This window comes from Oryx dammah, unplaced genomic scaffold (genome assembly GCF_014754425.2).
Source record: "Oryx dammah isolate SB20612 unplaced genomic scaffold, SCBI_Odam_1.1 HiC_scaffold_28, whole genome shotgun sequence".
Taxonomy (NCBI): Eukaryota; Metazoa; Chordata; class Mammalia; order Artiodactyla; family Bovidae; genus Oryx; species Oryx dammah.
Genome location: NW_024070212.1, coordinates 110,492,884 through 110,519,580, shown reverse-complemented (window position 1 = coordinate 110,519,580; position 26,697 = coordinate 110,492,884). Strand labels below are relative to the sequence as shown.

The 26,697-nt window shown below is 44.9% G+C and overlaps 1 protein-coding gene across 2 annotated transcripts in view; it reads left to right on the top strand.

The window, feature by feature from the left end:
* NGEF (neuronal guanine nucleotide exchange factor) overlaps positions 1–26,697 on the top strand; it is a 131,058-nt gene that overhangs the window by 37,121 nt on the left and 67,240 nt on the right. For both annotated transcript variants that reach the window (XM_040231781.1, XM_040231780.1), the window contains 2 exons: positions 1,596–1,932; positions 6,262–6,376. In XM_040231781.1, coding sequence (XP_040087715.1) covers positions 1,674–1,932; positions 6,262–6,376 — 374 coding nt within the window. In that variant the 5' untranslated portion in view covers positions 1,596–1,673. The remainder of the gene's footprint in view (positions 1–1,595; positions 1,933–6,261; positions 6,377–26,697) is intronic.

Sequence of the window (26,697 nt, the reverse complement as noted above, 5' to 3'; positions counted from 1 at the left end):
CGCGAGAGTCAGACACGACTCAGCAACTAAACCACCCTTGCTGACTCAGGTTAAACCTGCTTTCAGTGCAGATCGCCCAACCTGCCCACCAGCTGTGGGTTCCTTGCTGTGTCTGTAATAAATGATGCCCTCCCAGGTGCCAGCACCTAAATGTTGCCTCTTAGCCACTGCTCTCTCCTCTCTGGCTACCTGAAATTGCAGCCAGGGACTTCCCTGGTGGCTCAGTGATAAATAACCTGCCTGTAGGGGACATGGCTTCGATCCCCGGTCTGGGAAGATCCCAGAGCAACTAAGCCCAGAAGCCGCAACTGCTGAGCCTGGCTCTAGAGCCTGTGCTCGACCACAGGAGAAGCCGCTGCAGTGAGAAGCCTGGCACCGTTATGAAGAGTACCCCCACTCACCACAACTAGAGAAAGCCCACACGCGGCAACCAACCAAGACCTGGCACCGCCAAAAATAAACAATTTTTTTTTAATGCAGCCGGATTCCCCAAGGGACGCCGGGCTTAGCCAGCAGGACAGCAGCTGTCCAATCACTCCCACGGTGCACACGCAGCATTTATGGATCAGAGACCTGGATGCTGGGACCATGGTGGTCTTGCTGAGGCTGCATAGCTGACCTTGACAGTGAAGGAACTCCCGCTGCCCCTAACTGAGCTTCCTTAGGGCAGGATCCCATCTTAACACTTGTCAGTCTTTAACACCATAGTGCTCCGGTCTCCGGGCTGATTCTTCGTGTGTGTGTGTGTGTGTGTGTGTGTGTGTGCGCGCGTGCACGTGCACGCACTCTGTCGTGTTCAACTCTTTGTGATCCCATGGACTGTGGCCCACCAGGCTCCTCTGTCCGTGGGATTCTCCAGGCAAGAATACTGGAGTGGGTTGCCATGCCCTCCTCCAGGGGATCTTCCCGACCCAGGGGTCAAACCCGAGTCTCTGGCACTTCCTGCATTGGCAGGCGGTCTCTTTACCACTGCGCCACCCGGGAAGCCCGTGGTCACCCTAGAAGGAGGTAACGGTTCTATTATTCCAACTGAGGGGGTAACCGTGGGATCAGGGAGGCCCTGTGCTTCCTGCAGCTGCCGGACAACCTCATCTTATCAGAGAGGCCACTAAGCCACCAACCAGACTTGGCTCCCAGTGGACGGCAAGAGGTTTGCTCTTGCAGGGTTCAGACTTCCCATCTCTAAATTTACTGTCTCGGGACCTGTCACTTGCTGACAGCCCTTCCTATTCTTCCCACAGCTCGCTCTTTTTTGGGTCCATACATCTTCCTTTCCTCCCCACACCAGTTTTGTTACACTGTCTTGAATTATTCAGCAAATGTTTGCTTGCAAGTTAGCTCCACAAGCCACTTTCAGCATTTTCCCCATAAGTGCAGCTTCTGAGTAGAATGAACAAACCTCAATTATAAAATGAGACATGAATGCATCTAAATTGTGGTGGCTAAACTGCTAATTTTCGTCGACAAAGATGTGGTTTGCCAGGATGCACAGATTATTGCAAATTTCATCAACTGAATGGGAGCAGAATTCCATGTTCCGCATGGCAACTTTAGCCTGATGACCCTGACGGAAAACTGGTCTCTTTATCTCCTAGAGCACTCAAAACCAGGGATGTTGGAGAAGAGTTACTCATCTCTAGTCATCCTGCCGAGAAACAATCAGACTTATTTCAATGGAGACCAGGGACACTGAGGACTTGGAGAAGCCGCAGGAGAAATCAGTGAGTGGTTCATGGGCGGTTGATGAGCCAGCCAGTGTGAGACCTGAGGTCCTCTCAGAAGTGAGAATGCCCCATGCCAACCAGGAGGCGCAAGACAAAGCATCCCATACCAAGCCAATCCAGAGAAACTCCATCTTCAATCGCGCCATGAGACTCCGAAGCAGAGGCAAAGCCAGAGACACTTCTGAGGGGAACGTCGGCCACCCAGCAGGTCAGTACCGGGCACGGCGGTCACAGCTGCTGGTTAATATCCAGCTGGAGTCAGTGGGGCTAAAAGGCCCCTATTAAATGAAAGGAGAATAAAAGGCATCGAGAATGATCAAGGACAGGTCCAATAAGGTGGAACTTTCTGAAGCCATTATCCAAAGAATTCAAATTCCCCCAATAAGATGATGCAGATACTACAGGAGGAAGTGTTGATCAAATGATCCAATAAGACTGGCTTCTATTTAAAAGAGATGTCTTGTTCCAGGGCTCAGTACACCCCCAGATTCCTTGCCTTCTAGGAGGGAGCCTTGGTGCTGTCTATGTGTACGGATGTCCGGGAACATGAGTTTCCTGGGTGGTGAGAGTCTATCCTGTTCTCTCTCCATCGATAGCCAGAGAGTTTCAGAGAGTTTCTTTTGCCCTGAAAATGTGTGAGATTAATACCTTGGGATTAATGCTGGGAAAGATTGAGGGCAGGAGAAGAAGGTGGCAACGGAGGATGAGATGGTTGGATGGCATCACCGACTCAGTGGGCATGAGTTTGAGCGAGCTCCAGGAGAGAGTGAAGGACAGGGAAGCCTGGCGTGCTGCCATCCCTGGGGTCACAAAGAGTCGGACATGACAGTGGCTGAACAGCAATACCTTGGGAGAAGCTTTACAGCAGGATCCCTTCATTAGAAAAAAAAGTTTTGGCCTCACTGCATGGCAAATGGAATCCTAGTTCCATGAGTTCCCAGAGCAGGGATCCAACCTGAGACCCCCACTTTGGAAGCATGGGGTCTTAACCACTGGACCCCCAGGGAAATCCCTTTCCCTTAATCTTTTAAACCAGTTCCTGGCACATTTTATCTAGCATATTCAAAGCATATTTGAAAGCATATTGTTCAAAGCATATTTGGTGAGCAGAATAAGTCCAGAAACGCTTACAAATGGGGTTTGTCAGAGCTGAGCCCCCTCTGCCGGTGGCTGGCCTAGGGGCTGGGTGGACAGCATGCTGGGGTTGTAGAGAGGGTGACAGTTTCTTAGCCTCTGGGGGACAGACAGCACGCTGCCCTGTGTGTGCTGGGGAGACCTTAACTTGTTCCAAAACTTGTGCTAAAATCTGTCGAATAGCCTTTTGCCACATGTCAAGCCAGCCTTAAAACATAGAGACGGAATTAATGATGTTTATTATTTCTCTTGATTCTGGGGGTTGATTGGATGGCTCCTGGCTCCGGGCCACTTTGTCTGACCTCTGCAGTGGACTGGCGGCTCAGCTGGGGTTAGAAGGTCAAGGACAGCCTCTCGGGCTGCCAGGGAGCTGGTTGGTCCCAGAGGGCCTCAGCTGGGACTGTCTGTCTCTGCTCCCCGTGGTCGCTGGCTACCAGCAGGCTAGCTCGGCTTGTCCACGAGGTGGCAGGTTCCCAGAGAGCAGGAGCAGAAGCCGCCAGGTCTTGAGACCCAGGCCAGAGCCCAACAGTCGCTTCCACCACAGTCTACGGCCCCCGCAGCTCACAAGGCCAGTCCTGAAGAAAGCAGATGGAGAAACTGACTCCACTGCTCGATGGAAGGAGCAGCAAAGGAAGTGTGGTGGTCTGCCGTCGACCACAAACAGAACCGTGTGCTGAGTACCCTGCGAAGCAAGAGAAACACAGTGACGGGAAGACTGTAGTCATGGCAGCAGGGTGGCTGATACACTGCACTACTCTCTCAACTTTTGTATATGTTTGAAAATTTCCATAAGAGTTAAAAGCAGGGACTTCCCGTGGTTAAGAATCTGCCTTGCAGTGCAGGGGATGTGGGTTTGATCCACAGTTGGGGAACAAAGATCGCACATGCCACGGAGCTAGTGAGCCCGTGTGCCACAACCAGAGAATCCAGGAACTGCAACAAGGACCCTGCGTGCTGCAACAAGGATCAAAGGCAGCCACAGAAATAAATAAAAGTTTTAAAGAATTAAAAGCACATACTCACATACAAAGAAGTGGGAGTCTCCGCCCTTTGAGAAAATCCACAATACTGTAACGATGTCATTTTATTGCAAGCAATGAGTCAAAGTTTACAAGAGAGGTAAAGGCAAAGAACTAGACCCTTCCCCACAAAGATGATATTTTAGGGGAGCCTTGAGGGTTGCATTAAGACATGGCCAGAAACAACAGCAGCTAACTTGTTTGAGCACTTGTAGATACTCAGTGGCTGAGGTAGGCAGGCATTTCAACGTGGTTCCTACCATACCCATTTTACAGATTTAAAAAAAATAACTGAGACCCAGAGAGATTGAGTCACTTATGCCAGATCATGCAGCTAGTGACAATATGGCTTGAGCCAGAGTTCACCTTCTGGTACCAGAGCCTGGGCAGAGAAGAGGGTTAGAGAAGCTCTGTCCAACAGAAACACAGTGAAAGCCCCATAAGTCATTTAAATTTCTGTAACATTAAAAAGTAAAGAAATGACTAAAATTGGTTTTAACAATGCATTTTATTTAACCCAATACATCCAAAATACCATCACTTTATCATGTAGTCAATAATCAATATAAAAATTAGTAATGAGATATTATATATTCCTTTTTTCCACTGTTGTGAAAATCTGTTGAGTATTTTATTCTTACAATCTCTCTCAATTTGCATACTAAATTTTCACTGGAAATTCTCGATCTGGACTTAGATTTCATAAAATGCACAGTTAAAGAGTCGTTTACAGCCAGAAAAGTTATTAAATGTACAGCCAGAAGTTAAAGTAGAAACAATCCTCAAATTACTCCAAATATCCTCAAAGGTTTTCCAATAATGAAATTGACTCTGTTTTTTACATATAAATTTAAATTAGCTTAAATTTTCTTTTAAATGAAGAATTTACTTCTTTAGTCACACAAGCCACGTTTCAAGTGTGTAATGGTCCCATGGAGTTATCAGCTACCCCACTGGGGACTTACAGAGTTAGAGGGTGGCAAGCAGAAGAGAGCAGATACAGCTGCCCAGGGTCAGGGTGGGGGGTCTTCCTGAGCAGAAGAAAAGGTGGTTGTGGGACTGTGTCTGAGATGAGGGTGGAAGGGAAATGGGATTGACGATGGGGAAATCCACCTGCCAATGCAGGAGACGTAAGAGATGTGGGTTCGATCCCTGGGTTGGGAAGATCCCCTGGAGGAGGGCATGGCAACTCACTCCAGCATTCTTGCCTGGAGAATCCCATGGACAGAAGAGGCTGGCAGGCTACAGTCCATAGGGTCACAAAGACTCGGACACAACTGAAAGGTCTTAGCACGCGTGAGCCTCAAGTTTGTGGCCTCCAAGACAAACGGAGGCTGCAGACCCCAGTGTAGACACAGGGACCACAGCATGCCCTCCCACAACCAAAGACATCACTTACGTTCAGACTGTAAATACTCTCATTAGACTCAGAGTTTTATTTGTAAAGTGACTCCCTCATTTTGACTCCTTGAATCTAACTCTCAAGACAGCCCAGCGTCCTCTGATCCAGGGTCCAAGGAGAAAACAGTCTTCTGCCAAGGAGCCGACAAAACAGGCCACCCAGCACCAGGTCTCTCCCTTCCACCCTCTGAGAAGGAAAGGAGCTGGTGCTCTGAGTCAGCGGTTTGTGATCTGGGTCTGGAAGGTGAAGACAATCTCCGTTTCATTTGCTGAAGGGTATCCATTGGGCAGGAGAAGAAGGGGATGACAGAGGATGAGATGGCTGAATGGCATCACTGACTCGATGGACGCGAGTCTGAGTGAACTCCAGGAGTAGGTGATGGACAGGGAGGCCTGGCGTGCTACGATTCATGGGGTCGCAAAGAGTCAGACACAACTGAGGGACTGAACTGAACTGAACTGATCCATTCAAAGTCACAGTAGAACATTAACTGACAACCCCACCTAAGCTGATCGGACACTCTAGGGGAAGTGATTTATTACTTAACATCTATTAGGACTCAGACGTTGTAAAGTTAGATGTTAAACAACCCGTAAATTGCAAAGGATTTTGTCCAGGAGAAAGGATAACACCAGGTTATGGTTCTGTTGTCCTCTGAGACATTAACCAGGTTTGTATCCAAGTTTTCAGGTTCATTCATGATTTTCTTTTTTCGACTGTGCATGCACGGATGGATGGATGGATATATGCGTGGCTATGAAATGTCTTGTACTGTAAGTATGACTTTTGTTAGCGATGGCATTCCAGGTCATTTAGTAGAGCACAAAGAGTGGCAATTTCCTCTTTAGGGCCTTGAGGGGAAGGGCATCCTTTTCACTCCACTCCCTTCCCCTCTCAAGATGACAGCTGCTACAGTCTCTTAGAATTGCCTGAAAACGGGAGATACACGTTTCTGACTCCCTACGTTTCTCACATGTCGCAGATCCACTGGAAAATGAAAACTCTGTCAATGAACCCCTGACCTTGAATTTACCGCAGAGCAGAAAGCATCTCTGGAGGATACCAACCCAGACAGACCCGGGAGCCAAGAGAACAAGGTAAGAGACAGCAAATCCCGAGGGGCTGGTTCATGAAACAGTGTAACAGGGTTTGATCTGCAAAGTCTTGGCAGAGCTCCAAGAGCGCCTTGTGTTTAAAAAATAACACAAGTGTTTTAGTTGCTCATATTTTTAAAAACTCTACAACTTCCTTAAAAAAAAAAAAGTTCCACTGTTACTCTCCTTTCACAAAGTTAGGAAACTTTAGAAACTAAATACAAGAAAACTCACGCCATCACCACCACCCAGAAGTTTTTGTGTGTTGCAACTGTTTCAAGTCTTTTTCTTCTATGTCTTATGCATGTTCTCTCTTCATAAATTGGGATCTTGTATACACGGCATCTTGAAACCGACTTAACAATATAGGCACACCTTTGAGATATTGAGGGTTTGGTTCTTGATCATCATAATAAAGTGAATGTTGCAGAAGAACAAGCCACATGAATTTTCTGGTTTCCCAATGCATATAAAAGTTATGTTTACACTACACTGCGGTCTATTGGGTGTGCAATAGTAGTATGTCTAAAAAACTGTACAAACCTCAACTTAAAAATACTTTATTGCTAAAAAATCCTGATCATCATTTCACAACACAAGGTTGCCACAAACCTTCAATTTGTAAAAGAAAAAAAAGCCTTTCCAATATCTATGAAGCACAATAAAGCAGAGTGAAATAAAACAAAGTATGCCGGTATATCATATTACTACATATTGTTCTACACCATGATTTAAAGGCTATAAAATAATCTATAGTATGATTGGATTGTGAATAATTAATCATGCTCCTGTTGTTTGGCTATTTGGATATTATATCAGCTGGGACTGAATTTAGTTTCTTGTAACCAAAAAACCCAAATAACACAGCCTAACAAGACAGAGGTTTATTTCGCTCTTGTGTGGAAGAAGTCTGGAGAGTTGTGACAGCAGCTTCTCAAGCCATTAAGGACCCAGGTTCCTTCTAGCTTTTCCTCCACCATCTGTCAAAACGACTACCAGAGCTCCAGCCATCACAGCCACAGTTTAGATGGAGGGAAGGAGAAAAGCAGAGGATAGGCAGGCACATGCCAGCCGAGTCTGCCTTCCTTTCAGGAGATTCCCTGAAGCTTACTTAACAACCGGTGGCCAAACTGGGTCAAAAAGTCAGTCATCTGGCCACCTCCACCTGCAAGGAAGCTGAAAAATGTATGTTGTTTTCAAATCAGGTCTATTTCTGTACCCAGTAAATTGGTTCCACAGGAAAGAAGAAAGGAGAATGGATACAAGGGAAGCAACAGCAATTTCTGACCTGGAGGAGGTTTACATTTTTGCTACGTAAATGTAAATATGTGTGTGTGTGTGTGTGTGTGTGTGTGTGTGTGTGTATTTGCTTATTTCTTTGACTGTGCCAGGTCTCAGCTGAGGCACACAGGATCTGTGATCTTCACTGAGGCATGTGGATCTTTTAGCTGTGGCATAAGAACTCTTAGTTGCAGTAAGTGGGACCTAGTTCCCCAATGGGAATTAGTGGGAATCAGCCCCCTGCATTGGGAGCACAGAGTCCTAGCCACTGGACCCCCAGGGAGGTCCTGGTGGACTTCATTTTGCTATTTTGTAAGCTACACTATGATAAATATGATTGTGACAAAATCCTGAAGCCAGTCCCTCATTATTTCATCAAGTTCATTCCTGGAAACTTCACACTCTACAAAGTCCTGGATGGTTATGAGAAATTGTGTCTCCATCTCTACCCTTGGGAAGCATGGACTGGGCCACCTGTCCCACCAGGAGGTGGTGAGGCTCCCTTCGCTTCCTAATGTTACTTTCCCCACAGGGCTCGATTTATATAGAGATATAGTAACAAGGACCTAATTTACTTACATGTAAGTATATATTCAGAGAAGGCAATGGCACCCCACTCCAGTACTCTTGCCTGGAAAATCCCATGGATGGAGGAGCCTGGTGGGCTGCAGTCCATGGGGTCGGGAAGAGTCGGACACGACTGAGCGACTTCATTTTCACTTTTCACTTTCATGCACTGGAGAAGGCAATGGCAACTCACTCCAGTGTTCTTGCCTGGAGAATCCCAGGGACGGGGGAGCCTGGTGGGCTGCCGTCTATGGGGTCACACAGAGTCGGACACGACTGAAGCGACTTAGCAGCAGCAGCAGCAGCAGCAAGTACATATTACATACAATTCCTAAGAGAAAGAAATGAAAAAAGGCAAAAAGGTTATTGGAAGAGGCCTTACAAATAGCTGAGAAGAGAAGCTAAAGGCAAAGGAGAAAAGGAAAGATATACCCATCTGAATGCAGAGTTCCAAAGAATAGGAAAGAATAGTAAGAAAGCCTTCCTAACTGATCAGTGCAAAGAAATAGAGGAAAACGTTAGAATGGGAAAGTCTAGAGATCTGTTCAAGAAAATTAGAGATACCAAGGGAACATTTCATGCAAAGATGACCACAATAAAGGACAGAAATGGTATGGACCTAACAGAAGCAGAAGATATTAAGAAAAAGTGCCAAGAATACACAGAAGAACTATACAAAAAAGATATGCATGACCCAGATAACCACAATGGTGTGATCACTCATCTAGAGCCAGACATCCTGGAGTGAAAAGTCAAGTGGGCCTTAGGAAGCATCACTACGAACAAAGCTAGTGGAGGTGATGGGATTCCAGCTGAGCTATTTCAAACCCTAAAAGATGATGCTGTGAAAGTGCTGCACCCAATATGCCATCAAATTTGGAAAACTCAGCAGTGGCCACAGGACTGGAAAATGTCAGTTTTCATTCCAATCCCAAAGAAAGGCAATGTCAAAGAATGTTCAGACTACCACACAATTGCACTCATCTCAGTTCAGTTCAGTTCAGTTCAGTCTCTCAGTCGTGTTCGACTCTTTGCAACCCCACACACTAGTAAAGTAATGCTCAAAATTCTCCAAGCCAGGCTTCAACAGCACATGAACTGAGAACTTCCAGATGTTCAAGCTGGATTTAGAAAAAGCAGGGGAACCAGAGATCAAATTGTCAACATCCACTGGATCATAGAAAAAGCAAGAGAGTTCCAGAAAAACATCTATTTCTGCTTTATTGACTATGCCAAAGCCTTTGACTCTATGGATCACAACAAACTGTGGAAAATTCTTAAAGAGATAGGAATACCAGACCACCTGACCTGCTTCCTGAGAAATCTGTATGCAGGTCAGGAAGCAACAGTTACAACTGGACATGGAACAACAGACTGGTTCCAAGTCGGGAAAGGAGTATGTCAAGGCTGTATATTGTCACCCTGCTTATTTAACTTATATGCAGAGTATGTCATGCAAAATACCAGGCTGGATGAAGCTCAAGCTGTAATCAAGATTGCAAGGAGAAATATCATTAACCTCAGATATGCAGATGACACCACACTTATGGCAGAAAGTGAAGAATAATTAAAGAGCCTCTTGATAAAAGTGAAAAAGGAGAGTGAAAAAGCTGGCTTAAAACTCAGCATTCAAAAAACAACAAAGATCATAACATCCGGTCCCATCACTTCATGTCGAATAGATAGAGAAACAATGGAAACAGTGACAGACTTTATTTTCTTGGGCTCCAAAATCACTGCAGATGGTGACTGCAGCCATGAAATTAAAAGACGCTTACTCCTTGGAAGAAAAGCTATGATCAACCTAGACAGCATATTAAAAAGCAGAGACATTACTTTGTCAACAAAGGTCCATCTGGTCAAAGCTATGATTTTTCCAGTAGTCATGTATGGATGTGAGAGTTTAACCATAAATAAAAGCTGAGTGCCAAAGAATTGATGCTTTTGAACTGTGGTGTTGGAGAAGACTCTTGATAGTCCCTTGGACTGTAAGGATATCCAACCAGTCAATCCTAAGGGAAATCAGTCCTGAATATTCACTGGAAGGACTAATGCTGAAGCTGAAGCTCCAATACTTTAGCCACCTGATGCGAAGAACTTACTGGAAAAGACCCTGATGCTGGGAAAGATTGAAGGCAGGAGGAGAAGGGGATGACAGAGGATTAGATGGTTGGATGGCATCACTGACTCGATGGACATGAGTTTGAGCAAGCTCTGGGATTTGGTGATGGACAGGGAAGCTTGGCGTGCTGCAGTCCATGGGGTCACAAAAAGTCAGACACAACTGAGCAACCAAACTGAACAGAATTATATATTAGGAGCAACTGCTTCCTGTTGTCTCTGATAAGTCTCAGGAGCCAAGAACAACATCATCAGCGTCCATCCACCTATACAGGACACTCCAAGAGACAATGAGAATGCCCATGTCAAGGGCTCAACAAGCGGGATTCAGGACACTGGCTGCTCCCCAATTATCACATAAATGTTTTCATGTCTTAACATTCGATTTTTAAAAAGAGGGTAGAGCTGAGAGTAGCTGCCAGGTTTTGTTTGGAGGGAATTGTCAGGGTGCCCTCAATTGTCCATTTGTCCCTATGGGAGGCTGCTCCTTGAGTCTGTCCAGGTCAGAAAGAGAAACAGAACAGGATATGGAGAGAGGGACAGAAAGAGAGAGCCTGAGAGAGAGAGATTCATTTAAAGGATCTGGATCCCACAACTGTGGAGGCTTGCTGAGTCTAAAATCTGCAGGGCGGGCCAGCAGTTGGGGATTACTGCTGTCATTTGAGCCCATAGTCCATCTGCTGGCACAATTCCTTTTTGCTTGGGTGAGGTTAGTCTTTTTTCTATTAAGAACTTCAACACTTTGGGTGATGAGACACATTCACATTAAGGAGGGTCATCTGCTTAACTCAAAGTCTGCTAGTTTAAGTGTTACTCTCATCCTGAAAGCACCTTCTTGGAAGAAAAGCACTGACAAACCTAGACAGCATATTAAAAAGCAGAGACATTACTTTGCCAACAAAGGTCCATAGTGTCAAAGTATGGTTTTTCCAGTAGTCATGTATGGATGTGAAAGTTGGACCATAAAGAAAGCTGAGTGCCAAAGAATTGATGCTTTTGAACTGTGATGTTGGAGAAGTCTCTTGAGAGTCCCTTGGACTGCAAGGAGTCAAGCCAGTAAATCCTAAAGGAAATCAGTCCTGAATATTCATTGGAAGGACTGACGCTGAGGCTTAAGCTCCAATTCCTTGGCCACTTGATGTGAAGTACTGACTCATAAGACCCTGATGCTGGGAAAGATTGAAGGCAGGAGGAGAAGGGGATGACAGAGGATGAGATGGCTGGATGGCATCCATGACTCTATGGAAATTAGTTTCAGCAAGCTCCAGGAGTTGGTGATGGACAGGGAAACCTGGCATGCTGTAGTCCATAGGGTCGCAGAGTCGGACACGACTGACCGACTGAACTGAACTGAGCTGAAAAAACACCTTCACAGAAACATCCAGAATAACATTTGACCAAATATCTAGGCATCACGTCCCAGGAAAGCTGATACACCAACTTAACCGACACACTTCTCACTTTGACCATGGTGAGGGGGGCTTCAAGAGGTTGTGGGGGAGAGGGGTCTTAGAAATCTCAAATGTGGGAGATACAAGGGGTGAAACATCTCGAGGTGAGCTGGCTGGCAGCCTGCATGGGGGGTGAAGGGAGAGGGCTGGTAGGGGGTTATTTACACCAAAGGCAGGGCAGAGATGTGTGTTTTCTTAGAATCAAGTGTGGACCCCAAGGAAAGGAACCACCTCTGAACCACTTTGAAAAGGATTCACCCAAAAGGCTGCCTGGTAGGGTCCAGGTGGATCTTGGCAGGAAGTGGCTATAGAAACTTGGAGAGTCATGAGTGACCAGCTTGAGAGCTTTGTACGTGCCCAAGAACTGCAGTCAGAGACCACCTCCCCACCAACATGGCATTTCTGAGGAGCCCCCAAAAGCTTGTTGGAGACCCAAAATGCAGTTAGGAGGATGCAGAGAAGACAGCATGAAGCAGAGGTTTCACAGGAGGCCTGCATGGGCGGAAGGTGTTGGAGTTCTGAAAGAGTTTTCAGATGCACTTTTTATACCCAGCAAAAAAAGCCATTTGTTCATAAGCCAAGAGTGACTAGAAAAGCTTTGCACGTGGTCTGCCTGAAATTTCACCCAAGGCTGGACAAGCAGTTCCAACCCACAGAGCAGGCTGAAGTGGGGAGTCAAGGGGGAGATGAGAACCCTTCCTGTCGGCCTCCCAGTGAGTCCAGCTTGGCCCACAGAGGTCACCTGTGTTCCTTCTGTCTTGGGCTTCATGAGGACAGAGGTTTCGGAGAGCGTATCCAGGTCAGTCTCAGAAGCCCCCTGTGACCCTTGTTTCTATTATGTTTTCTGAGCTGGATTTCTATGGCCAGGTAGGTCATCATGTACCTGTAATGGAAAAGTTTTCTAGACAAAAACTTCCTGATGGGCTGTCAGGCTTCCACAGCTCTGAGTTGCCACTTTTATGTGAAGCTCTAGATATGAATTTTTCCTGGGAAACACTACCATTCAACAGCTAATGAGCCACCACGTCAATATTTGCTTGACATGCGATGTCTGGGGTACCGTTTCGTGTGCTGTTCATCCTCTCCTGCTCGCTCTTCATTCTACTAGCACCATGGCATTCCGAGGCTCAGATCCTTATTTCTGTAAAGTGATTTGGTCTCTGTCATCCCCCGTCTCTCTGTGTCCCTGTCTTTGTACATCGTGTCCTTCATATAGAGTGCCGTGGTTGACTCTGAGCATCTCTCGTTCAGTGCCCCTGGTCACTTTCCCAATGCTGTTAACCATCCATTCCTGCTAAATCCCAAAGTCCCCTCTGCTCTAAGAAAGGAAAATAATCTCTGACTCTTTGGTAATCTGTGCATGTAAATGCAAGCTTCTGATCTAAATTTGAACCCCTTCAAAAAATTTTTTAAAAAAAGAGAACTCTACAATGTGCAAAGACTGGAAGCAATTGAAGAAGGACTCGAATGTTATCTCATGCTGGGCCCCAAATATTTTAGCTCTCTTTTTTTTGTAATTGCCATTATAGTAAATGCTTTCATAAAGGCATTTTTAATAGTACTTATTAAACTAAATTTTATATTACAACAAAATATACAAATCTTGGGTATACAGCTTAATGAATGCATCAGCTCAGGCTGCCATAACAAAATACCATGTATTGGGTACTTAGACCACAGAAATTGGTTTCTCACAGTTCTGGAGGCAGAAGTCCCAGATCAGGGTGCCAGTATGGTCGGGTTCTTGGAGGACTCTCTCCCTGGCTTGCAGACAGCCGCCTTCTTGCTGTGTCCTCACATCGTGGGAGGGAGAAAGTGATTTCTGGTCTTTTCCCCTTCATGGGAGCCCCACCTTCCCAAAGATGCCCTCTCCAAATACCATCACACTGGGAGTCAGGCTTCAACATAAAAATTTGTGGTAGAGGTGGTGGATTACAATTCAGTCCATAGTTATGAATGTTTACACACGTATACACCCAGTTGACCATGAACCAGGCCAAGATCTAGAACATTAGGCATGAAGCTAAGACCCTTTTCCTGTTAATAACCATCCTTCTTCGTCAGAAACATCTTCTGGTTTCCAGCACCATTAGATTAATTTTGCTGGCTCCTGAACTTCATAAAAATAGGATCATACAGTATGTCATCCTGATGTCTCTCTCACTTGGCTCAACATATTTGAGATTCATATTTGTGTGTGTGTGTGTGTGTGTGTGTGTATAAGACTGTTTTTTATTGCTGAGAATTATTACCCCAATTTGTTTATCCATCCTTCTGTTAATGAATATTTGGAGTGCTTCTAATTTTTGACTATTACAAAGTTGCTATGAATGTTCCTAGAAATGTCTTTTTATGGATGTATGTACTCATTTCTCCAGAGTGTGTCCCCAGAAGTGGAAGTGTTGGGTCTTAGGATAGGTGTTAATATGTGTCAACATTAATGTTGGTGGCTCAGACAGAAAAGAATCTGCCTGCAGGAATCTCTGCAGGAGACCCGGGTTTGATTTCTGGGTCAGGAAGATCCCCTAAAGACTAGAATGGCTATCCACTCCAGTATTATCGCCTGGAAAATCCCATGGACAGAGTAGCTGGGCAGGCTACAATCCATGGGGTCAAAAAGAATCAGACACGACTAAGCATGCACACAACATTAGTAGTTAATGTTATTAGAGACAGCCGAATAATTTTTCAAAATGATTGATTGACTATTTTATACTCCTATCAGCAAGATATCAAAGTTCTGGTTGCTCTAGAGCCTCACCAGTGCTTGCAATGGTCAGTCTTTGTAACTGTATCCACTCTAATACACTGTGGTTTCTCACTGTGGTTTTAAGTTTTATTTCACCCTGATGACTCATGATGCTGTATGTTTGTTGGCCATTCATGTATCTTCTTATGTGAAGTTCTTGTTCAAGTCTTTGGCCCATTTATTATTATTTCGTAATTTGTTGGATACTTTATACTTCTTGACCACAAGCCCTTGATCAGATAAATGAATTGCAAATACGTTCTACTAGTCTGTGGCTTGTCTTTTAATTGTCCTGTTCTTTAAAGAGCAGACATTTTGACAACTAACATTATTTTTTTCTTTTATTGTTTGTCCTTTTCCCTTCTAAGAAAGATTTGAGTACTTCAGAGAGATTCTCTTATGCTTTCCTTATGGATGTTTTATGCTTTAACATTTAAGTCTATGGTCCATATGGATATCCAGTTGCTCTGGCATCATTTATTAAAAAGAACTCCTGGGATCTCCCAATGAATTGCTTTCGTGTTTTCTCTGGTTTTGATTTTGCTTTTCCAAAAATCCACTGACTGTAGACACATGGGTCTTCTCTGGACTTTTATTCTGTTTCATTGATCTAATTGTCTTTCCTTATGCCAATGTTACACTGTCTTAGATGATACTGTAGCTTTATGATAAGTTTTAAAATCTGGTAGAGTAAACCCTCCTACTTTATTCTTTTTTAAGATTGTCTTGGCTATTTTAAGTTGTTCACATTTCCATATAAATTTTAGAATCAGTTCGTCAATTTATCTTCTGAAAAAAGTCTGCTAGGATTTTGGTTAAGATTACATTATCTCTATAGATAAATTTGGAGATTATTGACACCTGAAGATTGAACAATTTAAGGTACCAATCAATGACCATGTCCTAATTTTCCATTTATTTAGGTACTCCTTAAGTTAATCCAGCAATGACTTTATAGTTTACTATAGAAGATTTGTACATATTTTATTTATATTTGTTCCTAAGTATTGAATAATTTTGATCCTATTTTAAATGCTTGTGTTTTGCAATTTAATTTTTCAATTGTTTTAGTAGTATGGAGCTTCCCTTGTGGCTCGGCTGGTAAAGAATCCGCCTGTAATGCGGGAGACGTGGGTTCGATCCCTGAGTTGGGAAGATCCCTTGGAGAAGGGAAAGGCTACCCACTCCAGTATTCTTGCCTGGAGAATTCCATGGACAATCCATGGGATCACAAAGAGTCAGACACGACTGAGTGACTTTCACTTCCACTTTTAGTAGTATACATAAATGCAATTAATCTCTGTGCATTCACTCAGTACCCTGTGACCTTGATTAAGGTCGTGTTATGCCCAAGTCGCGAAATCTCTCAATGACCACCAGGGAGCCGGTATCCGATGCAAAAGTAAGAGAGTTTTTATTACCAAGGTCGAGCTGGGGCTCCCACCATTTCCGACGCAGCGGCTAAGGAGAGGAGCCCCGAGTTTTGGGTTACACTGCTTATATAGGGAATATTCAGGTGAAAGGGTAACAAAGGGGGTGTTCAGGCTGAAGGACTACTGATTGGTTACCCTCTTCTATAGGGCTGTGTGTGGATTTCTGATTGGTTTTTTTACTTCCATGGTAGATCATTACTTCCAAGGTAAATCACAAAGGTAAATCATTACTTCCAAGATAAATCACAAATTCTTGAACTTAAAGTCAGGAGGTTTAACCTAAGGGCTGATTGGCTCGTGCACAGTGGGGCAAGTTTAGGCAATATCCAAAGTCTAAGTCTGTTTGCCCGGTACCTTTGCAAAATGGAGTTCTTTTACAAGACGGAGTAGCTCAGGCTCTTCAGTCGCTTGTAGCTCTATTGTATATTCCTTTGGATTCTCCATGCACTCAACCCCGCCTTCTGTGAATAAAGACAGTTTTCATCCTTTCTTTCCAATCATCATGCCCTGTTTGTTTTTCCCATATTATGACACTTGTGAGGAATTCCACCGTGGTATTGGTCACAGTTGCTTTGATTGCAAAGATTAGAGCCACACAAATTTGTTCAAGTGAAAGGGGCATGTGGTGAGGATGCTGGAAGCTCAAAGAATCCAAGTAAAAGAGGTGAAACCCAACTGTATCGGAAGGGAAATGCCATCAGGAGAGCCACTTCCTCCTTTCCTCAGGGTCCCAGGGCCCGACTTCTTTCTGCTCTGTGAACTGCTGTATTCTGCTCTCTCCTCAGACCATCTTCTCTTGCTCCTCACCTTGCGTATGACCCCAAATGGCAGCCATAGCTGATATGACTTTTCAACTTGGCTCTCCACAGCCAGTGGGGACTTTTGGATCTCTAAGAGAGAATTTCAAAGGGAAACAATCTGATTAGCCATCTTGGGGCCAGGTGTTTAGCTCTGGGCCAATCAGCTAAAAAAAAAAAAAAAGAGGCAGGATTAATGAGGTCATTCCCACTTCAGAGGGACCTGCGTTGGGGAGAATCTTTGAGAAGTGTGTGAAGGAGAGCCAGGCACCCAAAACATGTCTCATGTAGTTACAGTCTGGGTCTCCCACAAGAGGGAATGCCCAAGGGGACTTGGCTGAGGTGAGAAGTAGAAGAATGGAAATCAGAGCAGTAGGGGCTGAAAGCTAAAGAGAGGGCCATTGTCTTCTGAGACTCAGATGGCCAAGGAACCAGTCCTCCATGTGCTAGAAGTATGTTCTTCTTAGTGGTCAGTGCCTGTCCCCAGAGGTTCTAGAATTGTCCACTGCTCACCCAATGGTGTGCTGCGAGTCCTCTTCCATACGACCACAAGCAGGGGTATTGGTGGGCAGTGCAGCAGGAGGGGAACACAATTACTATAGACATGCTAGAAACAGGAATACCGGAAAGGAACTAATCTCTATTGAGGGTTTTTATGCACATGAGTTTGGCTGAACTCCTGGAGTTGGTGATGGACAGGGAGGCCTGGCGTGCTGCAATTCATGGGATCGCAGAGTTGGACACGACTGAGCGACTGAACTGAACTGATGTGTACTATCACTTTAAAGTCTCTTATGTTATTCCCATTTCACAGATTAGAAAACTAAGACTCAAAGTTAGTAACTAGCCTGAGGTTGCACAGCTAGTAAGACAGCCAGACCATCAATCAAAGGCTTAGACTCCACACCGCACATTCTCCCACCCCCCAGACTGCCCCAATAGAGGTATTGCAGGATAAACTTGGCCGTGCAAAGGAGGGTGTTACTGTTGAAATGCCCACAGTAGGCAAAGCCCCAAGGTACCCCTAGTTCATCACCAGATTGGTCTCTTAGAAGTCCTCTCAAGTCAAGATGTTATAAGTTGGGTCTTTACTATAGATGCAATGTCCCAGAAATCACTTCATCTCACAAAATCACCAAATTGATAAATATAGATACACACATACGAGAAAAGGATAGAATGCAAACATGTGCTTTTTATGAATTGACCATTTCTATATAAAATTAAACTACATTATAAAATTTCACATAGGGTAATTTTTCTGCCTGAACTGGGCAGGCTGATGCTTCTTAAAATATTTGTCCGCTGACCTTACCAGTGAAGACATGTTTGTCTATTCCTGGCAATGACCTGAGGGAACTGCAGAAGTTTCTAATTGTTCCAAGGATGGTCAGCCTGCATTAAGCATTAGATTCACCCCAGGGCTTATACTTAGGGGGCAGCCAAGGACATCCTCACTAAGCGTTAACAGCTCTGCTCTGGTTGGTCCAGCCAAACCTTCCTAATTATTAAATATTGTGACAAGGTTCCCTGGATCCAGCTCCAAAACGATCATTGCATGAAATCCCTCACTGCCGTTAAAGACTCGTGCATGAAAAGACACATGTACCCCAGCAATCACTGCAGCGCTATTTACAGTAGCCAGGATATAGAAGCAACCAGACGCCCATCAACAGATGAATGGATAAAGAAGGTGCGGTACATATACACGATGGAATATTATTCAGCCATACAAAGAATGAACTTGGGTCAGCTGTAGTGAGGTGGATGAGCCTAGAGCTTGCTATACAGAGTGAAGTAAAGCACAAAGAGGAATACGAACCTCGAACCTCGTAGACTGACCCTATCCGGAATCTAGAAAACCGGTGCGGATGAGCCTATCTGCAGGGAAGGACTGGAGGTGCAGACGCAGAGAATGGACGAGGGACAGCGAGAGCGGGACGAGTGGAGAAAGTGGCCTTGCTGTGCCTGCACTATCACGTGTAAGATAGCTGGCTGGTGGGAAGTTGCTATGTAACACAAGGAGCCCAGACGGGTGCTCTGTGATGACCTAGAAAAGTGGGCTGGGGGAAGAGGAGGGAAGCTCAAGAGGGAGGTGATGTATGCATATTTATGATTGATGCTTCCCTGGTGGCTCAGAGATTAAAGCATCTGCCTGCAATGTGGGAGACCCGGGTTCGATCCCTGGGTGGGGAAGATCCCCTGGAGAAGGAAATGGCAACCCACTCCAGTGTTCTTGCTTGGGGAAATCCCATGGATGGAGGAGCCTGGTGGGCTACCGTCCTCGAGGTCGCAAAGAGTCGGACACGACTGAGCGACTTCACTTTACGGCAGAAACCAAAGCAACATTGTAAAGCAGTTTCCCTCCAGTTAAAAAAATAAATAAATAAGATTTCTTATCAGTAGGGAAAGAAAAAGAAAAGACTCCTGAGTCTTTGAATGCTGATATGAGACAAGGACCAGTTTCCATATAGGGAACTGTACACATTTCCATGGAAATATAGAAGTTCCATGTATTGTAACCCTGCGGGCAGCTTGTCAGATGTTCATAAATGCTTGTTCAGGTTGAAGTTCCATGTATTGTAACCCTGGGGGCAGCTTGTCAGATGTTCATAAATGCTTGTTCAGGTTGTCACTAGCAGACTCTCACAGTCTTTACAATCTGTAAAGTCAAGAAACAAATGCCGAGTCATTGCAGGTTGGGGGGCTGCCTCTTTGATTCAAAGAAGCCGTTTTGGGGTTTGCCATTAGTCAATCATTTGTGACAACACAGATTTGAAGAAATGCAGCCTGACTCGAATCAGCCTCCAGAGCTACCAATTTAGAAGAAACGCAGGAGAAAGAGACGCCAGTGAAACACACTGCAGTCACAATCAACAGAATCCAGGCAGGACGGATGACCCAATTTCTCAACCAAGTACAAGCAGAAAACAAAAGTGAGGTAGCGATCCAAAGGTTTTCAGGCAACGCAACCAACTGCAACGCGCAAACCTTACTTGAATCCTGTTTCAAACAAACACTTTTTCCCTTTTCTTGAGGGAAAGTTTCAAAGACAGTCAGGGAAATTTGAACTCAGATCGGATGATTGATGATGCTGTGGGTGCTGTCACTCAGGTGTGTCTGACTCTTCGCCACCCCACGGACTGCAGCCTGCCAGGCTCCTCTGTCCATGGATTTCTCCAGGTAAGAACACTGGAGTGGGTTGCCATTTCCTCCTCCAGGGGATCTTCCCCACCCAGGGACTGAACCTGAGTCTCCTCTGTCTCCTGAATTATAGGCAGATTCTTTACCTGCTGAGCCATGGGGAAAGCCCCTTGATGATGCTAAGAAATTGCAAATTTTTAAAGCCATGTTAAAGGTACAAGGGCTATTTTTAAAGTCCTTTTCTTTTAGAGATACACTCTGAGAGATTTTGGATGAAATGATAAGATATCTGGGACTTGCTTCAAAATCATGCAGGCCCAGGAAGGCGTCAGGAGGAATAAAGATGGAAGAAGATAAGCCATGAGTCTTTAACAACTGCTGAGCTGGTGAGGGGAGTTCAGTATACTTTTCTGTCTGCTTTAGTATATGTTTGAAATTTTCCATAATAAAAAGCTGGCTTTTATTATATTTTTGAGAGCTTATTTTAAAATAAATAAATAAATACAAAGGGCTTCCAGATGTTCAAGCTGGATTTAGAAAAGGCAGAGGAACCAGAGATCGAATTGCCAACATCTGTTGGATCATCAAAAAAGCCAGAGAGTTCCAGAAAAACATCTACTTCAGTTTTATTGATTACGGCAAAGCCTTTGACTCTGTGGATCACAACAAACTGTGGAAAATTCTTAAAGAGATGGTAACACCAAACCATGCCTGGTAACACCTGACCTGCCTCCTGAGAAATCTGTATGCAGGTTAAGAAGCAAGTCAAAACTGGACATGGACCAACAGACTGGTTCCAAGTTGGGAGAGGAGTACGTCAAGGCTGTATATTGTTACCTTGCTTAGTTAACTTACATGCAGAATACATCATGCGAAATGCCAGGCTGGATGAAGCACAAGCTAGAATCAAGATTGCAGGGAGAAATATCAATAACCTCGGATACACAGATGACCCCCCCCACTTATGGCAGAAAGCAAAGAAGAACTAAAGAGCCTCTTGATGAAAGTGAAAGAGGAGAGTGAAAAAGTTGTATTAAAACTCAACATTCAGAAAACTAAGATCATGGCACCACTTCATGGCAAATAGATGGGGAAACAATGGAAACAGTGACAGACTTTGTTTTTTGGGGCTCCAAATTCACTGCAGATGGTGACTACAGCCATGAAATTAAAAGACTCTTGCTCCTTGGAAGAAAAGCTATGACCAACCAAGACAACATATTAAAAAGCAGAGACATTACTTTGCCAACAAAAGTCTGTGTAGTCAAAGCTATGCTTTTTCCAGTGGTCATGTATGGATGTGAGAGTTGGACTATAAAGAAAGCTGAGCGCCAAAGAATGGATGCTTCCCAACTGTGGTGTGGGAGAAGACTCTTGAGAGTCCCTTGGACTGCAAGGAAATCAAACCAGTCAATCCTAAAGGAAATCAACCCTGAATATTTATTGGAAGGACTGATGCTGAAGCTGAAACTCCAATGCTTTGGCCATGGGAAGGACTGACTCATTGGAAAAGACCCTGATGCTGGGAAAGATTGAGGGCAGAAGGAGAAAGGGACAACAGAGGATGAGATGGTTGGATGACCTCACTGACTCAATGGACATGAGTTTGAGCAAGCTCCGAGAGTTGGTGATGGACCGGGAGGCGGGGCGTGCTGCAGTCCACGGGGTCACAAAGAGTCAGACACAACTGAGCAACTGAACTGAGCTGCACTGGATGTAGAGAGACCCTTCAGCCCCCACTCCCATCCCCCTGCCTCTGTCCCGCTCTCCAGGAGGTTGGGCAGAATCATCAGCCCCCACCAGTGATCACGGTGGCCTGGGGGGTGTTGACCGTCAGACACAACTGAGCACTTCTCAGCAGCAGCAGGGGGCATTGACCATCGGCTCCCTGAAAGCTGGACCATGCCAAGTTTCGTTCCCCGTGAGCACTTAGCACATGGCTGACCACCAGAAGCACTCAATGTTTGCAGAGGCAGGGAGGCTCCCTGGGCAGAGGTTGCAGCCTGGGAACTTGACAAAGCCTTAAAGGCACACTTGTGCAGACTACTGCAGCAGGGGCCCAGGACTGCTCCAACCAAGGTTCTCACAAAGTCAGGTCATGATGTCACCGGGATAGGTAAATACAGCCCCGGCGGGAAGACAGCAGCTCTAATGTGGAGGGGTTTGCCTGCCCAGACGCCTTTTGGAGGTAACCCGCTTTTCCAGCTCCCCCAGAAGAACAGGAGGCCCAGTACCCTCAGCAATAAGCATGGAAACAGAGCATCGGCAGGTGACTTCTGCTCCAGCACCCCCCCCCCCGACCTGGGCACTGGCTAAGCCCTGGTAGTGCCATGAATGTGAACATCAGCTGTGCTACATGAACAGAGGACAGGGACACACTCAAAGGGATCTCAGGCCACTCGGACATGGTGACTGGGGAGGTTTAGATGTTCCATCTCCAAAATCGTTTCTATTCTTACACTATCTCAGAACAAATATAACCGTGACTTATGTTTCACAGTTTAGGCAGCTAATTTCATATACTTCTGACAGCTCTATCTTATTTTCAGCCTTTCGCACCGTTTTTTCTCTCTGGGAGGTTGAAGGAGCTTATTTCTCACCTCCCTACCAGGCCTTGACCTGGGCTGTGGGGCCAGTGGCTCTTTTAGGGTGACCTTTGGGCGGGTGTGACCCCTAGCTCTCCCCACTCCTGCTCCGCCTAGAGGAGACTAGACACAGGCTTGAGAACTTGCAAGGACTCAGGTCTTAAAGGGTTAAAAGGACAATCTTGTTAACTCCTTTAACATTTGAATTAATAGTAATAATAATCATAGGCATTGGCCTGAGCTTGATGCATGGGTTTTACCTACATAATTATATCTTCGGTGTTTCTAACTGTTGTTGTTGTTCAGTCGCCAAGCTGTGTCCTCTTTGCAACCCCACACCAGGATTCCCTGTCCCTCACCATCTCCCAGAGTTTGCCCAAGTTCATGTCCATTGAGTCAGTGATGCCATCCAACCATCTCATCCTCTGTCATCCCCTTCTCCTCCTGTCTTCAATCTTTCCCAGCATCAGGGCCTTTTCCAATGACTCAGCTCTTGATTCAGGTGGCCAAAATATAGGAGCTTCAGCTTCAGCATCAGTCCTTCCAATCAGTATTCAGGACTGATTTCCTTTAGGATGGACTGGTTTGATCTCCTTGCAGTCCAAGAGACTCTCAAGAGTCTTCTCCAGCACCACAGTTTGAAAGTAACAATTGAACTGTTGATATCTCCCCATTTGGTAAAATGTCCTTTTAGGGCTATTTGGCCTTCATTTAGTTATTCTGGTTTACTTCACCTATCATTCTTTAAATGTTTAGGCTTCCTGACTTTACCGTCCTTCTTGGGTGCATGTGTGGTCACTTCAGTCCTGTCTGACTCTCTGCAACACCATGGAAGTGTAGCCCACCAGGCTCCTCTGTCCATGGGGTGCTCCAGGCAAGAACGCTGGAGTAGATTGCCATGCCCTCCTATCTTCCTTCTTATTCTCCCTCTATTTAAATCAATCACCTTTTAAATGTTTTCTTTTTGCATTTTACCTTTCTGGTTATTTCCATTATTAAAAGCCAGTGCTTCTGACTTTGCTTTACTATCATTTCCTTCCCTCCCCCATCCCATTTTGTTTTTATCTTACTACTTAAATCCCTAAGCTTTTGAGGATTTGTAGGTTTTAACTTATTATTTCTTGTTTCTTTTAAAGCTATTGATATAACCCTTTATAAGTCCTTTTATTTTGTTTGCTTGGCTACTTATAACAACTTCTCAGTAACCTAATGTTGATCTTAAATTATTATTTTAGTGGTTCCATCCCTTGAGCATAATGTGACTTATTCTGTTTCTCTTGTTGTACCAATCCTGTGTTGTACCAATCCTGTATCTTATTAGTTGTACTTTCTCTAATTCTTTGAATTCTTAATTTCACAAATGTTACCTCCTGGCCTGGCCTTGGGGAGGATGTGGCCCCATCGTTTATTAGATATGGCCTTAGGCAAGTTATTTAGGCTTGCTTTGACTCAGTTCATGCATCTTTAAACTGGGGATGATAGCAATGGAGGTGTTACAAAGAAAAGTAAAGTGCTGGGAACGATGGTCCATCCCCATTATTACTCATCAAGGATTTACAAGTGCTCTAAATTCAGGGCCTTTGCTGTTGCCCCAGCCATCCGTGTTGCCTGGATACTTTCTATTCTTTCTTCAGGTCTCACTTAGCTTCTTCCAGAAAGCCTTCCCTGACCGCCTTCCCCCACCCGCCACCATCCCTCCCTCATACTTCCTGCCACAGACTGCATTAGAAGCTTCCCTCTCAAGCTCACGTAGCACCATGTACTATCCCCACCATATTTATTTCCTGATGATTGATCATTTCTATCAGATGATACTTTGTTCATGGTCATATCCCTAGGCCTAAGACAGTTGATAAATGAATGAAGTGGATGTTTGCCTCCCCGTCATGGATTTGAGAATGAAGTGTCTTTTGTCTGAGAAGCCATTCACACTGTCATCTATGGAACACCTCGGTGTTGGGCAGTGCACAACCTGAGCTGCTGTGCGTGACAGCCCTGAGCACAAAATCACCAGTTGCCTTCATAGGCGATCTGTTCTGTTATGCATATATTGGTACAAAGAATGAATCATTTTTATGGTTAACTGCTTTAAAACAAAAATCATTACTCTTGGCAGACGTTTCACCCCTGCAAGCCAGAGGAACCTATTATTTATATGTTCATTCATTTAATGAATATTTATTAAGCACCTCCACTGTTTTGAGTGCCGCTTTTTATCAGAAAACTCCATTTTTGGTACCTCAGGGACACATTCAGCAACCACTTCCCAGAAAACCTCAGTGCCCTAAAGCCCACGGTCCAGGAGGCTATTGTTGGGCTTTAGTTGTGTGGCTCTGATGCATTCCTTGGAAAGGTTTCTAGATGCTTGGAAAGGTTTCTAGACCCCAATCACCTCAGGTCATGCTCTGTAGAAAGAACTGAGCTTGACTACATGACCTGAAGGCAACACACAACACCTCTTCCAGGGGAGAGTCTCGTTGTTGGCAGATCACTGAGAAGTTTGTGCCACTTAATTCTCATAAAAGGATGTATGTCAACGATCCTCTGGCCTGATTTCTTACTGCCTGTTCCTCACTCATTCATTTGAGTATGTTGATTGTGTAAGAATAGCAGTCACAGATTTAAACCACCAACATAGGTTGGTAAAGTCAATTGACTATATTGCCAAAACTTCGCAGCAAAAAGATGGCAAAGTTAGAAAATACAACCCCCAAAATGTTGTTTTGTGAATAATACTATTTTCTTGTAGAAAAGGATATATGAAGTTAACTAATCTACTATGGGATTTCCCAGGCAAGAGTACTGGAGTGGGTTGCCATTTCCTTCTCCATGAAAAAAACATAGTAATCAGTAAAAAGTTACTAGATGTAATGAGAGATCATCTCCCAGAATCTATACTGAAATTTACGTTGGCTGGTATATAAAAAGAAAAGCAAATACCACGCAGCAGAAGAGTTTCTGAAATTCAGTAAGTATTACCCTGCTCTACAGGCTTCCCAGGTGGCACTAGTGGTTACAAACACAGTTGCCAATGCGGGAGACAGATGTAAAGATGTGGGTTCGATCCCTGGGTCGGGGAGATCCCCTGGAGAAGGGAAAGGCAAGGCACTCCAGTATTATTGCCTGGAGAATCCCATAGACAGAGGACCCTGGCAGGCGACATTCCATGGAGTCGCAAAGAATCAGATAAGACAGAGAAACTAACACACACCCTATCCTACAGAGTCACGAGAAAGCAATGAAAGAACGTACGGGAAATATTTAAAGCAGTGCTTGCCACATAGTAGGTCCTTGATAAACATCTGTCAGAGCTCGAACAGCCTGAATTTCCTCTGTAATTCTTACACGTATTAACAATTCTTGCATTACCTGGTTCTTATGTATTGTCCTTGGATTTACATTCCTATCTCCAGTTTCCATTAGCATGACTCTGGCCTTATTTTTAAAGACCTGCCTTAGTCACCACGCAGAGCACACGTAGTCCAGGTCTTTGCCTGAGGCGTGAGCCCCAGCCTCTCACCCAGGACTTTAGTTCCTCAACCAGGGCTCAAACCCACGGCCCCTGCAGAGGAGGCTTAGAGTCAGAAGCACTGGACCACCAGGGAAGTCGCTCCCATGGATTCTCGTAAGAAAGATGACGTGCTTGACCGTATCGCTGTTCTCAGTGTGACAGGAGGTTTTGAGTGGCCATTTTTCTTGGTATCTCCTTTTTAAAAATTGAAGTCTAGCTGATTGACAATACTAGTTTTACTGGCTTGAGTAGTCATTCCCTCCAGGCTGCTGAAAGTTTTGCGGCCGTTTCATCCTCTGGTAACCTGGGTTTTGTCCCTGGAGGGTACCAGGCCCTCACAGGCTTTGTGTTTCCCTTCTTCACCTTTCAGCTCTAGCAGCAGAACCTCCACTAAGCCTCTCCTCGGCATCCTGCCTCTGGCTCACGTTACAAGAGAAGTCAGCCACCGAAAGACACTTGCTGTATGCTTTCACTCGTGAGACATCTAAAAAATAAACAAACCAACAAAACAGAAACAGACTTACAGATACAGAGAGCAAAGTAGTGGCTGTCAGTGGGAAGAGAGGGAGGGACAAGATGGGGGAGGTGGGTAGAGACACAAACTGCTGGGTATAAAAAAAAGCAAGGCACGAGGACGTCACGTGCAGGTCAGGGAACATGGCTGATGTTTTATAAGAACTTTAAC